This window comes from Ranitomeya variabilis, chromosome 8 (genome assembly GCF_051348905.1).
Source record: "Ranitomeya variabilis isolate aRanVar5 chromosome 8, aRanVar5.hap1, whole genome shotgun sequence".
NCBI lineage: Eukaryota > Metazoa > Chordata > Amphibia > Anura > Dendrobatidae > Ranitomeya > Ranitomeya variabilis.
This window is the reverse complement of record NC_135239.1, coordinates 186,869,063-186,885,724: the sequence shown is the minus strand read 5'-3', so window position 1 is coordinate 186,885,724 and position 16,662 is coordinate 186,869,063. Positions and strand designations below refer to the sequence as shown.

The 16,662-nt window shown below is 44.7% G+C and overlaps 1 protein-coding gene across 3 annotated transcripts in view; it reads right to left on the bottom strand.

Annotated features, from left to right (window-relative positions):
* CACNA2D3 (calcium voltage-gated channel auxiliary subunit alpha2delta 3) overlaps positions 1 to 16,662 on the bottom strand; it is a 1,029,735-nt gene that overhangs the window by 78,506 nt on the left and 934,567 nt on the right. For all 3 annotated transcript variants that reach the window (XM_077278410.1, XM_077278408.1, XM_077278409.1), the window contains one exon: positions 5,081 to 5,151. In XM_077278410.1, the coding sequence (XP_077134525.1) occupies positions 5,081 to 5,151 (71 nt within the window). The remainder of the gene's footprint in view (positions 1 to 5,080; positions 5,152 to 16,662) is intronic.

Genomic DNA, 16,662 nt, shown 5'->3' with positions numbered 1-16,662 from the left:
CTGCATTCTTACTGCTCTATACTATATCCACTCTGTACTTTACCTACTTATTCTTCTCCATACTCCTACTATTCTGTACTCTTACTGCTCTGCATTCTTACAACTCTATTCTCCATCTACTCTGTATTCTATTCTGTAGTCTTATTACTCTGTATTTTACTCTATACTCTTACTATTCTGTACTCTTCCTACACTGTACTCTTCCTACTCTGTACTCTGCCTACAGTGTACTCTTCATACACTGTACTCTGTACTTTGTCTTCTCCGTATTCTACTCTATACTCTTACTATTCTGTACTCTCACTGCTCTGTATTCTTAATACTCTGTACTCTAACAACTCTGTAGTCTTACTAATTCATACTGTAACGACTTTGTGCTATTTTATATTACAGAGCGTCAGAATGTATAAGGACAGACCCTATTAACAAGCAGTCCTTACAACATGTTAAAGGAGTTTTCCAAATGTAGAAAACACATGTCCCTTGGTTGATGATTGTTTTTTAAATAATTATGCTATACTTTACTGTTCCTTCTTGTGTCCAGTGCTGAGTCTCCACTGCTGCTCCTGGTGTCTGCTAATGGCATTACAACATCAGCGCTGCAGCCAATAACTGAGCTCAGCAGCTCTGCACGGGTTGACAGCAGGAGCAGCTCAGAGCCTCTGAGATCTGTTATTCAGTATTTGCTCTGACTTGCTGTACCAGATATTGAATATATGCATATCCATGAACTATATGTCATTTGCAGCTTTTATCTGTGATGGAATAAATAGATTTGTATGCTGCTTCGAACTGTTAACTTTTTGCCATAAATTTGGAATATGGAACCATGCACTAACTAAAGACAGGTGAGTGGACTTTCCATCTACCCTTGAGCTCGGTTACTGGCTACAAAGCTGTTGAAATGACATCAGCGTTACAGACAATGACAAACACCTGGAGCAGCAGCAGCATAGAATCACGGCTGGACCAGGGGAGGCTGAGTAAACTGCAGTTGTTTTTTATAAAACAAACTACAACCGAGGAATAGAGGTTTTCTAAATCTGAAAACCCCATTAACAAGCTGTGTGAACTACTTGTTAAAGGGGTCTATCCTCATACAGTCTGCAGTAGTGGCAGAACATGAGCACTTCACAGGGGAGGGTGAGTAAAGCTTATTTTGTTTTATTAAATTTAACTGCAGCTGGAGGAGAGGGGTTTACCAAAACTGGAAAACTCCTTTAAAGAGACTCTGTCATCAGGATTTTGCTAAGTAAACTACAGGCATTGTCTGGTTGCCACTGTTACACTGATCAAAATGATACCTGGGTTGAAGAAATCCGTCTGGTGGTTTTAGTTTAATCTGTGTTTGAAGTTTGTGCATGTGAGGCCCACTGTGTACCGAGGACCAGTGCGGGAACGCAAACGAAGAGGATATTGCGTGCTCTTTCACTGGTCCTCGGTACACAGTGGGTGGCGCATGCTGAGATTGAGAGGATCGCTTGCTGACAGATGCTACTGTGCATACGCCGCCGCTATTTTGTTGGAGACAATTTATTTTTAAGACCACAATATTAACTGCGCAGGTGCTGTATTTAAAGCAGGAGGCAGGTCTACCCCAAAGCACAAACAAATCATTAACTCAAAACTTCAAACACAGATTAAACAAGAACCACAAGACAGATTTCATCAATCAATGTATCATTTTAATCAGTATAACGGCGCCAACCTGACAATGCCTGTAGTTTAATTAAGAAAATCCTGATGACAGGTTCTCTTTAAATACTCTTATAGTGGACAGAAATGAGGTGGTTTGAACCAGACAAGACGGCCCTAATAAGGACACAAGCATGGTCTTGTAATACTAGATATACTGTATGTACGTAAGTGAAATATAAAGTTGTTCTTTATTGGACAGGAAGAAATAACCCAAGCCAGCACCCATCTCAGGCCAATTTCACTCTTTCAACTTTTGAAATACCTGAATTGACAGATGGGATTTTCAGAAGAATAATAGTAAGTATGAGCCGACATTGTGCAGTTATGACCCTCAGTGAAAAAATATTTCAGTACTTAGATCAGGTCTGATGCAGCGGCCCCATCCTGCCATCGCAGCGAGCGTTCAGAGTCATGTTTACATTGTGTACTGTGTTAAACTTCAATGCCGTTTGACAAGGAAAAAGGAAATTTGAGTAATTACCTAACTACAAAGTGATTTCCTGCTTTTGATGCTGTGTTACGTTTACTGTCTCAAGATCAGCAGAAACATAAAACCTGACGCGCTCAACGGAATATTTCACTGGTGACTATATAGTTATTGAAACATTACAAATAAAAAGTATATTTATAAATACAATACATAAATATATATATATACTGTATATACAGAGTGGGGCATTTATATTGATGAACCTAAATAAAATGGGAATGGTTGGTGATATCAACTTCCTGTTTGTGGCACATTAGTATATTGGAGAGGAAAACTTTTCAAGATGGGTGGTGACCATGGCGGCCATTTTGAAGTCAGCCATTTTGGATCCAACTTTATGTTTTCCAATGGGAAGAAGGTCATGTGACACATCAAACTTATTGAGAATTTCACAAGAAAAACAATGGTGTGCTTGGTTTTAACGTAATTTTATTCTTTCATGAGTTATTTACAAGTTTATGACCACTTATGAAATGTGTTCAAAGTGCTGCCCATTGTGTTGGATTGTCAATGCAACCCTCTTCTCCCACTCTTGACACACAGATAGCAACTAGCAACACCGCAGAAGAAATGCTACCACAGGCTTCCAGTATCCATTGTTTCAGATACTGCACATCTCGTATTTTCACAGCATAGACAATTGCCTTCAGATGACCCCAAAAGATAAAAGTCTAAGGGGGTCAGATCAGGAGACCTTGGTGGCCATTCAACTGGCCCACGATGACCAATCCACTTTCCAGGAAACTGTTCATGTAGGAATGCTCGGACCTGACACCCATAATGTGGTGATGCACCACTTTGCTGGAAAAACTCAGGGAACGTGTCATCTTCAGGGCATAAAGAGGGCAACACATCATCATGATGGTCGTTGTGGGCAATTGCATTGACAATCCAACACAATGGGCAGCACTTTGAACACATTTTATAAGTGGTCATAAACTTGTATATAACTCATGAAAGAATAAAGTTACATTAAAACCAAGCACACCATTGTTTTTCTTGTGAAATTCTCAATAAGTTTGATGTGTCACATGACCCTCTTCCCATTGGAAAACATAAAGTTGGATCCAAAATGGTTGACTTCAAAATGGCCACCATGGTCACCACCCATCTTGAAAAGTTTTCCCCCTCCCATCTACCAATGTGCCACAAACAGGAAGTTGATATCACCAACCATTCCCAGTTTATTTAGATGTATCCATATAAATGGCCCACCCTGTATAATGTCAGGGAAAATCGCTTCTTCGCATGTAAAAATATGGGGAGAAAAGGTCACATAAAAATGTTCTAATTACAAAAAGATAAAATCAGTGTTACAATAAATAAAAATCAAATAAGTAAATAAAATCAATAGACAAAAGTTAAAAATGAAAAAACAAAACATTTTTAGTGACATGATCACAGTACTGACATGTATTTTTCTGCTTTGGACTTTGTTATTGTATTTTATTTAGATTCTATGCAATATTCTATTATAGACTTTTTATTTGTCTGCTGATAAATTTACTATTCTTCTGGATTAATGCTTGGATTTGAGCTTGGACTATTTAGGGGTTTAATTCTTTATTTTCTAGAATACTCTGCTTGTTTCTCCTGGATTATGAACCAGATATCCTTGACCTTGGCCTTTAGTTCAGATTTTGTCATCTTGTTTTGGTAAACTCTCTCAACTCCCTCTACAAGGCAACATTGACTCTGTTGATGCAGCCTAATCCCTGCATAAAGGGAAATGGAATCTATCAGCAGTTTTCTTGCTATGTAATCTGACAGCAGCATGATGTTGGGACAGAGACCCTGATTCCAGCGATGTATCACTTAGTTTATTGGGTGCAGCACTTTTGATGGAATCCCTGTTTTCTCTGCTGCAGATCTAGAAGAGCTCGGAATCCTGAGCTGTGTATAACTCCGCCCACAGCACTGATTGGAAGCTTTCGGTGTTCACAGCCGCTAATCAGTGGTGGAAGTTGGACCAGGAGGCACGAGACATCTAGTCCTGTATTGATAATCGTCTGCTGATAAAACAGTGAGGTTATTGAAACAGCAAAACACAGCTTAGTCAGTGACACATCACTGGAATCAACCTAACTGATCCTGCTTACAGATTACAAAGCAAAAATCTGCTGACAAATTGGATAACAAGTAGCTCCTTATGGCCACGCACTAGAAAAAAGTCTGATAAGTTTGGCAGGACCAGCCTCCCAACTGATTATTTGGGGGGGAGGGGAAATAAGGAGGAGTCAATCAGTTGAAATGTATTTTTATTTTCAGAGGAGATAAGCTGATGACACAGATTTTTGACAGCAGCTTTTTCGGACTGTTAAAAAAAAACAAGATCGCTCAGCAAAGCTGAGTGTTCATGTGCATGGTGCAGTTGGGGAAGACAACAGTCGGATATTTCATTCATTTATTTATTTTACTCACTTATATAGCGCCATTAATTCCGCAGCACTTTACAGACATTATCATTATCACTGTCCCCATTGGGGCTCACAATCTAGATTCCCTATCAGTATGTCTTTGGAATGTGGGAGGAAACCGGAGAACCCATTGATAACTATCTCATGTGCGTGACCGGCTTTCGATTCTACTAGACAGAATGGCCAATTGACTAATCGTGGAAAGCTGGTTTGGAGTTTAGAGATTCGTTACATAGAGCGAGACTACTCTTCATTTTGGTTAATCGGTGATGGATCAGTGTTGGATGCCCCCACTATTAATTTGTAACTATTTTACAAAGATGGTGTTTAAATATGAATTTTTTATAAGAGAAAACCCCTTAAATATAGGTGACTACTTAGATTAAAATTGTAGTGTTCAATGTTGGACCAATCAGTTTGAGATACCTGAAATTTAGACAGTGGAAACCATTAGCTTCTTCATCGGAATTCTTACCTTTTAAATGAGCCCATTGTTAACAACTTGTTCATCACGGCACCTTCAATTTCTCCAAAAAAACGCCCAGTCTGGGGAAAAACGAGAAGGAATAATAAATTAGTACAAGTACTTGAGCTCAGTATAAAATACAGCTACGCACAGCCAAGCATTACATTTTACTCAAGGCGACCTCTGACATGATCCACCTAAGTGCTCCGAGCTGCCTGTTCAGTTTAACTGTCTGAGCTGAGCGGAGTGATTGACAAATTACTGATGTTGTAAACTGTTCTCCGCCTGACACACAAAAAATATGGAATGGGAAAATGTTTGCAGAGCCTGAGTTCCCTTAAGGACAGTCCACCACGATAAAATTTGAGTTTCCTAACAATAGATGAAAATTATTCAGTTAAAGGTCACCAATCTTTTCTAAAAAACTGTGTTGAACTGTCCAAATTTTTGGATGATTCCCATGGAAGTCTCTAGGTATGGTACACTGGACCAAGTATCAAAGAGATATTCTACCATAGAAGATTTGACCCTTGGTGAGAATCTCTCTATAATATGGTGCCACAAGGAGTCACCATACAATTGCCTGCAGATTACTTATGGCTTAGTAGTACAGAGTCACAAGAGGTCCATGTGTGGTTGTACCATGTGCATGAGACTGGGGCCAAAGTATCTTTCGATAGTCTGTAGAGATGTTTTGTAGCAAGCCACCCTCTCATGAAGAGTCTTTTTCACTTGCAAATAATGCCTCTAAGCATGGTTCAGTCCAAAGGATGTTGACCTTGTGCCTAGTGACTGTGTCCATAGGGAAGATAAGGATTGGGCAGTTTTAATTTTTTGGCCAGACCATTTTTTGGCCAAATAATGTTGGCCAGATGTTTTTCCAGATAGCGTCTTTCAACAGCTCTCTCCATAGATAATATCTAAGTTCTCAACAGAGCTATCAAATTTGTGGGAGAATCAGAAACATTATTTTAGTACTATGGTCAACCTACCTACTTAAGCACAGGGTTGCTAACCTGTTTGATTTTTTCTGGACAACTTATGCAAAACTAGTGTTCTTCAAAGTTAACTCCAAATGGGAATGTCTTCTGTTGGACTCTCGAGATTCATCAATATGTCAGAGTCTGGGTCTACCAGAGAGTTCTCAAGTATCATGGTGTACCAGTCCAACAGTTATGATGAGGGTGGTAGGGTAGTTGTAGGACATCAGATGATAAATTGTTAGGTTACGGCGTCAAGGCAAATTTTGGTCACCTTAAGCATTTTCATGGGTAATGTACATATATAAAACTTGAACAATAATGAATAGCTTTCCAAGAAATTAAGATTTTCCAAAAACTACAAATGTCTTTAATTTTACATTGTCTTATGTACAAATGTTCGACATTTAAATGATGAAGGAATGTTTTTCGTATGATGAGCAGGAGACAGGGAACAATCATGCGCTCTCATCTTGCTGTCAACACAGATTGTTTTTCTCGGACTTGATGATGAATGTTCTTCAGATGATTACCAGAACATACTCCATGCTGTGCTAATACAATACATTTCACAGACCAAAATATTTTTTTTTTTACAATGGACAATAGAGTGTTTGACTGGGAACAAAATTAAAACACAATGTCATGATTTTGTCATTTAAAGACACCAACACTTTGCACAATAAGGAACATAAGAAAACTTGAAAAAGTTCATGTCTTAGTAAGAGGTTAAAAAAAGATTAATGTACAGATTTTTTGCAATAGAGTACAATGTGCGAATAGCACATGATTAAGCAGATGTTAAGCAGACAGTTCTCCATCCTCCTCCTTCTTGACCTGTCCTCTGCTTTCGACACAGTCGATCACTGCCTACTGCTACAGATTCTTTCTTCCCTTGGCATCAAAGACCTCGCCCTGTCCTGGATTGCCTCATACCTATCCAACCGCACATTTAGCGTTTCCCACTCCCACACTACCTCCTCATCCCGCCCTCTCTCTGTTGGAGTCCCTCAAGGCTCTGTCCTAGGACCCCTACTTTTTTCCATCTATACCCTTGGCCTAGGGCAACTCATAAAGTCCCATGGCTTCCAGTACCACCTGTATGCAGACGACACTCAGATCTATCTCTCTGGCCCAGATGTCACCTCCCTGCTGTCCAGAATCCCGAAGTGTCTGTCAGCCATATCCTCCTTCTTCACCTCTCGCTTCCTAAAACTCAATGTAGACAAAACCGAACTCATCATCTTTCCCCCACCTCACGTATCCCACCTACCCAATCTATCTATTATGGTAAACGGCATCACGCTCTCTCCCGCTCCTGAAATCCGCTGCCTCGGGGTAACTCTTGACTCTGCCCTGTCCTTCAAACCTCACGTCCAAGCTCTTGCCACCTCCTGTCGCTTCCAACTCAAAAATATTGCCAGAATCCGTCCCTTCCTCAGTCCACAATCTACCAAAACTCTTGTACATGCTCTCATCATCTCCCGCCTCGATTACTGCAACACCCTCCTCTGTGGCCTCCCCGCTAACTCTCTTGCACCACTCCAGTCTGTCCTCAACTCTGCTGCCCGCCTAATCCACCTCTCTCCTCGCTACTCCCCTGCTTCTCCCCTCTGCAAATCCCTCCACTGGCTCCCAATCCCCCAACGAATCAAGTTCAAACTACTAACACTGATCTACAAAGCCATCCACAACCTATCCCCTCCCTATATCTCTGAACTAATCTCCCAATATCTTCCCTCACGTAATCTCCGATCCTCCCAAGACCTCCTACTCTCCTCCGCACTTATTCGTTCCTCACACAATCGCCTCCAAGATTTCTCCCGAATATCCCCCATCCTCTGGAATTCCATGCCTCAACACGTCCGATTATCCACCACCCTCGGATCCTTCAGACGGAACCTGAAAACCCATCTCTTCAGGAAAGCCTACAGCCTACAATAACCGAGCCGCCGTCTCACCACCGCCAGAGCCGCCGCCGCCCACCCCTACCTTCTGTATCTTCCCCACTATCCCATAGAATGTAAGTCCGCAAGGACAGGGTTCTCTCCCCTCTGTACCAGTGTGTCACTGTAAACCTGTTTACTGTAAATGATAGCTATAACCCTGTATGTAACCCCTTTCTCATGTACAGCACCATGGAATTAATGGTGCTATATAAATAAATAATAATAATAATAATAATAATAATAATGTTTGCCTTGGATAGTGTTTTTTTCTATATCCTGCTAAAGGTAATCTCTAGAGTTGGCCAAAAAGATTCACAGAACATTGGTCCGGCGACCACATTGGTAGTATTGCAAATCTCCTACTGCCTACAACATCTCCAGTGTCTCTGCTGACTAGTAGGGCCCCCAACATCACTTATTTATATAGTACCATTAATTCCACAGGACTTTACAGATATTATCATCACTGTCCTCATTAGGGCTCACAATCTAAATTCCCAATCAGTATATCTTCGGAGTGTAGGTGGAAACCAAAGTGCCTGGAGGAAACCTACGCAAACACGGGGAGAACATACAAACTCCTTGCAGGTGTTGTCCTGAGTGAGATTTCAACCCCGGACCTGAGCGCTGCAAAGCCACAGTGCTAACCACTGAGCCACCATGCTACCTGTGGCATGATGCATGAATAATGTTGCAGGGACTTACTAATCAGAAGAAGCACCAGGGATGGATTAGCAGGTATTAGGAGGTTAGTAATGCTTTGGTCTGGTGCATATGGACTCCCCACGTCGCTGATGGACAAGGGTCCTGCAAATATTTTTGCTCAACAATAGTTGCCCACCTTTAGGAGAAGCGTTATTGGATTTGGTCATATTATTGGTCCGTCCAATATTCTAGTCCACCTATAGACTTCTAAAAATCTCTCAACGGGGTGCAGTTTTCATCACTAGCACTGGGTAGTCATGTAGAACCACATATAGCATAAACATCTCCGGACAGAGCATTGCTAATTTATTTATATATAATTTTTTTAAAGATGACCATCTCATATCATCAATCTGGGGAGTAAACATCTCATGCCAAAAAGAAAGGTGATGAAGGACACATCTGTTTCTGGTGGCTAAGTGAGAACATTGGCTTATAGAGAGTTCTTCTCAGCGATCTGGGGACATATTGGTGCTCTAGGGAATATTTTGAAAAATCTTGGTATGGCTATTTGCGTGCCATGACCATACCTCACAAAATGTAAAGCATGTGACATATTGGAACTAAATATACAATTTAATAAGATGTTCATACGAATTAAGCAGTAGGCTTGACCTCATTTATACCTGGAAAAGCCTAGAGACACCAAAGCAAATGGGCTGAACTGGAAAGATTTCACATTTCAAAGAGTGTTATCGTTTTACCACAAAATAACTTAGAACCTGGTCCAAAATATTTGGGTGTGTGTAATTTGCTTGAAATAAAAAAGGAGCCGTCTTCTTTTATGGGCCATTTATCTGTACTTGTCGACTTTGAACATGATGATTTACTCTAATTGAGGATTCGTCTCCAAGGAGCATAAATAAAATCAAGGCATGTGATGCAACTAATAAGTGTTATTAAACATGCTTTTTCGGATACGTGCAATGTCATTTAACATGAACATTAATACGGGGATCATTAGATATAATTAAGGGTTGTTTTTTAATTGATGGTTTTTATCTGCAACTCACTGTATTCTGTTTTATGTGTAAGTGTCAATCAGAATAGGAATTATATTGACCTGGTGCCAAGTACTGTATACAATGACATTTCTATGGGCTGTAGTCTACTATTCTGTCCTAAAAGACAGAGGTATAATTGTATTTTTGGAATACTGGTGACTTTTTCTGTGGCTAATGGGTACTTGAGCTTTTGCAAGCATCAAGGTACAGGTACAACTGCTACCTCATCAACTGTACACAGCTAGTTAGTTACACACACCAAAATAGGTTATTTATAATATTAGTATTTCTTTAAGAGTTTCACAAGAAATTTAGATTCACCATAATCCATTTTTTTTTGCTGTTTGATTAAATGGCGTACAATTTTGCTTGATTCAAAATGGCCGGCAAGGGATTACAAAATGTATAAAAAATTGATACTCAATTTACCTTGTCCATTCAGGCCACATTGTTTTTCATTCATAGGCAGCCAGTCTTCCTATTGGGTCTTCAACTCCACTGGCTGGCACCCATTATACCCTGTGACAACATGACGTCACAGCCCGACACATGTCATGATGTCACATTATGCCTCGATTGACAAGGCCTCAAGGAACATTATGTTGCGCATCAGGCCAAGTGGGCTCTAGAGGCACCGATGACCCAAGACCCTGGAGCATAACATTAAAGGATTTGTCCAGGCATTTGGCTCACATCTAAAGTAACTATGTCACTGCAGACTTGTGAATTCTCACAGCGCATGCAGCGTGCACTGGATTCTCCGTTGCTAGAGCCTAGAGCCGGTGGGCGGTCATGCAGCCACAAGAATGTGATGTTCATACTTCCAGTCACATTCCAACTAGACATGTCCAGCCTCCCTCAATACAAGTGCATTGAGTGAGGCCAGACATGTCTAGTCAGCACGTGACCTCATGTTTATAAATTGCAGTCATGCGCTTGCTTGCTCCCAGTGTGTGATGGTCTGACCAAGGGAGCTAACTGGCAAAGAACGGTCAAGAAAGGCCGTACTGGGCCTCTGGCCCTTAGGGGAGGCCGCCATGACAGGGAAACGTGCGACAATAGGGAGCTTATTAGGATTGCTGGGGGGTACAGGGTTAAAAGAGGTGAGGGGAGTGACGGAGTTTTTTGAATTTGAAGGGAGAAGGAGGGGTTGAAGGCAGGGGGAGGGGAGACTTTATAAAAGGGGGTAGCCACGTTAGTGGGGCAACCATTTGGGTACTCACCAGCCATAGACTGAAGCTCCGTTGTACCCACAAACGATGGACGTCGAGGCCTTGCTGCAGCAGCTGCGGGACGCAGCGGGCACCCAAGGGACGGATTGGTTGCAGGCTTCGGTGAATAGCCTGCTCCAGGGGTCGGTAGCCGGAGCCTCCATCGCTCCTCCAGCAGGACGCCGGCCGCGGAGGTCTCGGCCTCTGGCGCGCTTAAGTCCCCAGGCTACCCCCCGGGTCCGGCGCCGCATTCAGAGCCCCTCCAGGGACCCTTCAGCCGGGGTCGGCGGGCGCGCTCCCCCTGCTCCCCGCCTGCAGGCTGGGAGGAATCCATCTAACAGGCGGGACCTACAACAGGGGCTGGGGTCCCCCCCCTGCAGCACTGAGGCGACGGGATCCGGGACCAGGAGCGGCAGGCGCCAGCGTTCCTGCTGGCCCTGCTCAGCGTGGAGGGACGCGAGGAGCCAGAGGACGGGCCCCCATGCGGAGGCGGTCCAGCGGCCGGCAGCCCGCCGGCCTGTCTTCCTGTGTGCCGGGTGGAGCGGCGCATGACGAGCAGTATGGACGCGGTGCGGAGAGGGCGGCTCCGGTGAGCGGCGGGCAGCAGTCGGCTGCCTCGGTCAGCAGCGCTGCGGCGTCACCGCATGGCCGGGGTCCCCGGCAAGATGGCGCCGCAGCAGGGAACTTGGTGCCACATGACCTAGGACTCCAGCAAGATGGCGCCACATCCTGGAGTTCTGCATCTATGCACCAGGACCCAGGACCTCCCCAAGATGGCGGCGCCCTGTGGACAACGGCGGCAGCTCCGACGGGCCCTGCCATTATTGCCAGTGTGCCTGCTTCTGGCGGTGGGCAGCTGGTGAGGCAGGTTGACCCGGGAGCTGCGGAGCCAGCAGCAGACAGAACCAGCATGGGATCAGCGCACCTTCATCAGGATCCAGGACCTTCGGCTGCTGGGTTCACAGCACCCAGGCAGCCAGGTGAGAGCCAGCAATTTTCTGTATTTAACCCCTGCTTAGCTCCTAATGAGGTTAGGGACCGGGAGGCATCTATGGGGGGCGCTAGCGGGGGGATGAGTTTAATATTACATGGCCTTAGAGATTTAGCTAGAATTTGGTACAGGGGTCCTCTTGGGGTAGGGTCACCTACAGTGGCTTGGCTAGGGAGCGCGGAGAGGGCAGCAGGTTTAGGAATGTTATCAGATACCGAGGTAGTTTCGCAGTATGGGGGCCGGGGTACAGCGGTTTCAGCTGCGTCAGGGGGGGCAGCAGTGAAGCAGGAAGGGGGGCTGGGTCAGCCGATTTGGGAAGTGGGACCCAGAATGCAGGGGCTAGCAAAGAAAAGGAAAATGAGGAGGCGGTGCGTTTGGATGATTCAGCTAGGAGCGAGGTGTATGTATGTTTTGAGGGACCGCTGGGGTCCCATTTGAAGGATGAAGTGAAAGAAAAGATTTGGAAGGGGGACTATGTGGATATTTTTTCATTATTACCATTAGAGAGATTTAATCTTGATAGATTACGAAGAGACGATTCCAAAAAAGATGATGAGGAAAAGAGGAGGTACCGTCTGATCCCTCGTTCCTTTTCAAATTGGTTGCAAGCTTTTGCTATATTAGCGAGCATAATAGGTGAAAAGGCACCGGGAAATTGTTCAGGTCTCTTTTGCTACATGGATACAATTGGGGAGGCTTACCGGGTGTATGGCGGGCAAGGCTGGCTGCGATACGACGAGCAGTTTAGGCAGCGCAAGGCAGTCCGCCCGAGCATACTTTGGGACCATAAGGACATTGCTTTATGGATGAGAGTTATGGCACCGGCTAGAGCGAATCAGGGAAGTCAGCCATTTCAAGGGGGCGCCGGGAGTTCAGGGCAGTCAGGACACTCGGTCGCAATACAGAAGGGACTGTGTCTCTCCTTTAATGAGGGGACCTGTAGGTTTGGGAGCAAGTGTAAATTCAAGCACGAATGCTCAAGTTGTGGGGCACACATGGGGCAGCTAGATGTTTTAGAGGGGGAAAAACAAGGGGGGGGACGTTGCTGAAAAAAGGGGAGACGCCGGTGCGGCTAGACGCGATGGAGGTGTATCTAAATAGATACCCTGACGTAGCAGCAGCGTCACTTTTGAGGGAAGGTTTTGGTTATGGTTTTAAAATTCCGTTTATTGAGCACGATGTTTGTTTGTCAAAAAATAATTTAAAATCGGCATTGCAGTTTTCTAATGTGGTTTCCGAGAAATTGAAGAAAGAGGTTGATTTGGGTAGGATGGCAGGACCTTTTGCTATAGCTCCGATCAGTAATTTGAGGGTGTCACCGCTCGGAGTGGTTCCGAAGAAGGAGCCTAACAAGTTTAGGCTTATTCATCATTTGTCATTTCCAAAAGGTCTGTCAGTGAACGACGGTATCGATCCTCAACTGTGTGCGGTTTCTTACATGTCATTCGACGCAGCAATGAATTTGGTACGGCTATGCGGTAGGGGGGCTTTGATGGCGAAGACAGATATTGAGGCGGCGTTTCACCTGTTACCAGTGCATCCCGAGAGTATGCACCTGTTAGGTTGTTTTTGGGATGGAGGTTTTTTCATTGATCGTTGTCTTCCCATGGGCTGCTCACTATCATGTGCCTATTTTGAGGCGTTTAGTACATTCTTGGAATGGGTCGTTAAGGATGTATCTGGCTTGAGTTCTTGTTTACATTACCTCGATGATTTTATGTTCGTGGGCCCGCCACAGTCTGCGGTTTGCTCGATTCTACTACACACGATGGAGAGGGTAGCGAAAGGTTTTGGAGTTCCGTTAGCGGCTGAGAAGACCGTCGGGCCAGCGATGACACTGAGTTTTCTAGGCATAGAAATTGATACTGTGGCAATGGAATGTAGATTGCCTGATGACAAGCTAGTCGCGTTTCGGGAGGAAGTTAAAAAAGCAAGTACACGGCGTAATATAACGCTGCACGATTTACAATCTTTATTGGGCAAGCTGAACTTTGCTTGCAGGATTATGCCGATGGGCCGCCCATTTTGTCGGCGTTTGTCTTTGGCAATGGCGGGAGTGAAATCTCCCCTGCATTTCATCAGATTGACGAAGGATTTGAAGCAAGATTTGAAGGTGTGGGTTCTTTTCTTGGAAGAATATAATGGCAAATCCATTTGGATTCAGACAGTTGAGAATGCGGTCGACTTAGGTTTTTGCATTAACGTGAGCGAAATGCGTGGCTTCAGTTTGCAGTATTGCGGTCAGGGTTTAGTGGCGGAGTGGCCACCCAGGTGGCGTGAGCAAGGTTTGTTACAAAATCGGGTTTTGCTTCAGTTATTTCCTCGAGTAGTGGCGTTGTCAGTTTGGGGTGAGATGGTGATGAATAAAAAAATCTGTTTTTCTTGCGAGCTTGCGGGCGTTGTGGAAGCCATCAATACATTATCCGCGGCATCTCCAGAAGTTGTCAGGATACTGCAGCATCTGGTTTTCTTGAGCCTAAAGTTTAATTTGTGGCATGTGGTGGATTGTAGGGCAGCTATGCCTATTAATGCTGATAATGTCCTTTTCCATTCACAGTGGCATCAGTTTCAAGGGCCGAGACCTTGCTTGGATTCAGCGGGCCGGGATTGTCCAGCGGAACTGTGGAACCTGCCCTTCGGGCAGTAAAGGAGTTGTTCGCTAGATCGTTATCGGATAGGTCTTGGTTGCAGTATGATCAAGCTTGGAGTACATGGGAGAATTGGAAGGTGTCCTGCGGGGCTGAGATGGACGATGAGAATAGGCTGTTGTTGTTAGTAGGGCACGTATGGGAATCAGGTTGGTTGGTGTCCAAAGTGAGTAAGTTCCTAGCTGGTCTAGCGTTTGGTTTCAAGGCCAGAGGTTTGCGGGACGAGACAAAATCATTTTTGGTGACACAAATAGTAAATGGCTGGAAAAAAGGGCAGAAGTCGCTTGATGGCAGACGACCGGTTTCCTTCGAAGTGCTGTTAACAATTGGAAGGCAGTTACGGTTTGTTTGCTTTTCGGATTGGGAGGTGACGTTATTTCAAGCGGCTTTTTCTTTGGCGTTCTTTGGGGCGTTTCGCCTGGGGGAGTTGGTTAGCCCTTCCAGATGCAAGGGAGGGGGTTTGCGGAGGGAAGACGTGGATGTTTCGTCGGACAGGGTGGTTGTGTTCATTCGGTCATCAAAAACGGACGTTACCGGGAAAGGTTGTAAAATAGTGTTATTCGAAGTTCCGAATTGTCAATTGTGCCCGGTAATCTGTGTGGATAAGTTAATGAGAAGAGGGGGTTTATTATCCGACCCACTGTTGGTTCATGCGGATGGTTCTTTCTTATCACGTTTTCAATTTGTTTCAATTTTTCGCAAGTACTTGGAGATGGGGGGAATTTCACCGGCAAAGTACAGCGGGCATTCATTTCGCATAGGGGCTGCGACGGAAGCAGCCAGGAGAGGTTTGGGGGATGAGGTGGTAAAAAGAATCGGGCGGTGGGAATCAGAGAGATTCCGGTCTTATGTTCGCCCGGGTTTGGTTTAACCTCATGGTTCAGTATTTGGGGGGTTTCTTTTATTGAATTGATCGATTTTCTCGTTTACTCTCTTACAGAACACGACAAAAGGCTGGTTTGGATTATGGGACACTCATTCGTGTTCTGGGCGGCGCAGAGGGCAGCGGTTCGTCCTGATGGCCGGCAATTAGGTTTTTCGCGTGACGTGGCAACCCTGAGGTGGATTGGAAAAAGGGGGATGATGTGGAGCCAATTTTTACCCGAGTTTCATCGTTTTGTGCGCTGGGATCAGGTCCCGCAAATTTTGGTTATTCACTTGGGGGGTAATGACTTGGGGAAGAGGCCGTGTAGAGAACTTATAAAAGACATTAAGTTCGACATGTTAAGGTTGTGGGCAATGTTTCCCAAGGTTTTGGTGGTGTGGTCGGACATCGTCCCGTGGAAGGTTTGGCGGGGCGCTAGGTCACTGGAAGGGGTAAACAAAGCAAGGATTAAGGTGAACAAAGCTGTTTCGCGTTTCATGGCAAGGAACGGAGCGGTAGTGGTGCGGTACGTCAATTTGGAGTCCGGTACGGGAGGTTACTGGAGGTTGGATGGGGTGCATCTGAATGCAGTTGGCACCGATATGTGGTGTTTGGCGATCCAGGAGGGTATCGAAACAGCTTTGAAAGTGTGGAGGGACATAAATGTCTAAGGTTCTAGAGCATTTATGTTTGTGGCAGGGGGTGGTGGTCCTCGAAGTTGGTGGAAGTGGAAAATGGCAGATTGATGGGGGGGGATCTCAATAGGTCCTGGACTCCCCGGGGTGATTTTAAAATGGTCAAAGGGGTACAGATAATCCCATGGAAGGGATTATTAGGGGAACCACAAACAGGTGTGCGGGTTTTGGCCTGGCGGGTGGAGTTTGCCTCCGAGCTGGTGCATAGCGGCTGGGGGTAAGGCGGATATAAGGCCAAAATAGGTGGGACGTATGGCTGGAAAATGTTCAATATATGTTTCGGGCTTCGAGGATCATCCACTTCCGGGGTTTATTGTTCCATTATTGTTGTATGTTTAAATGTTAATAAACGGCTGCTGTGGCCAATTAATCCAACCTTATTTGTCGTGTGTTTTAATAGGGTTATTCTCTTACTACAGAAGAAGGGGGAGGCGGCTGTTATCTCGGGGGTGACATGAGGTGAGGTAAGGGGTTTTACACTAGAGCTCACAGGAGTCACGGATACCTGTTGTCAAGAAAGGCTGTACTGGGCCTCTGGCCCTT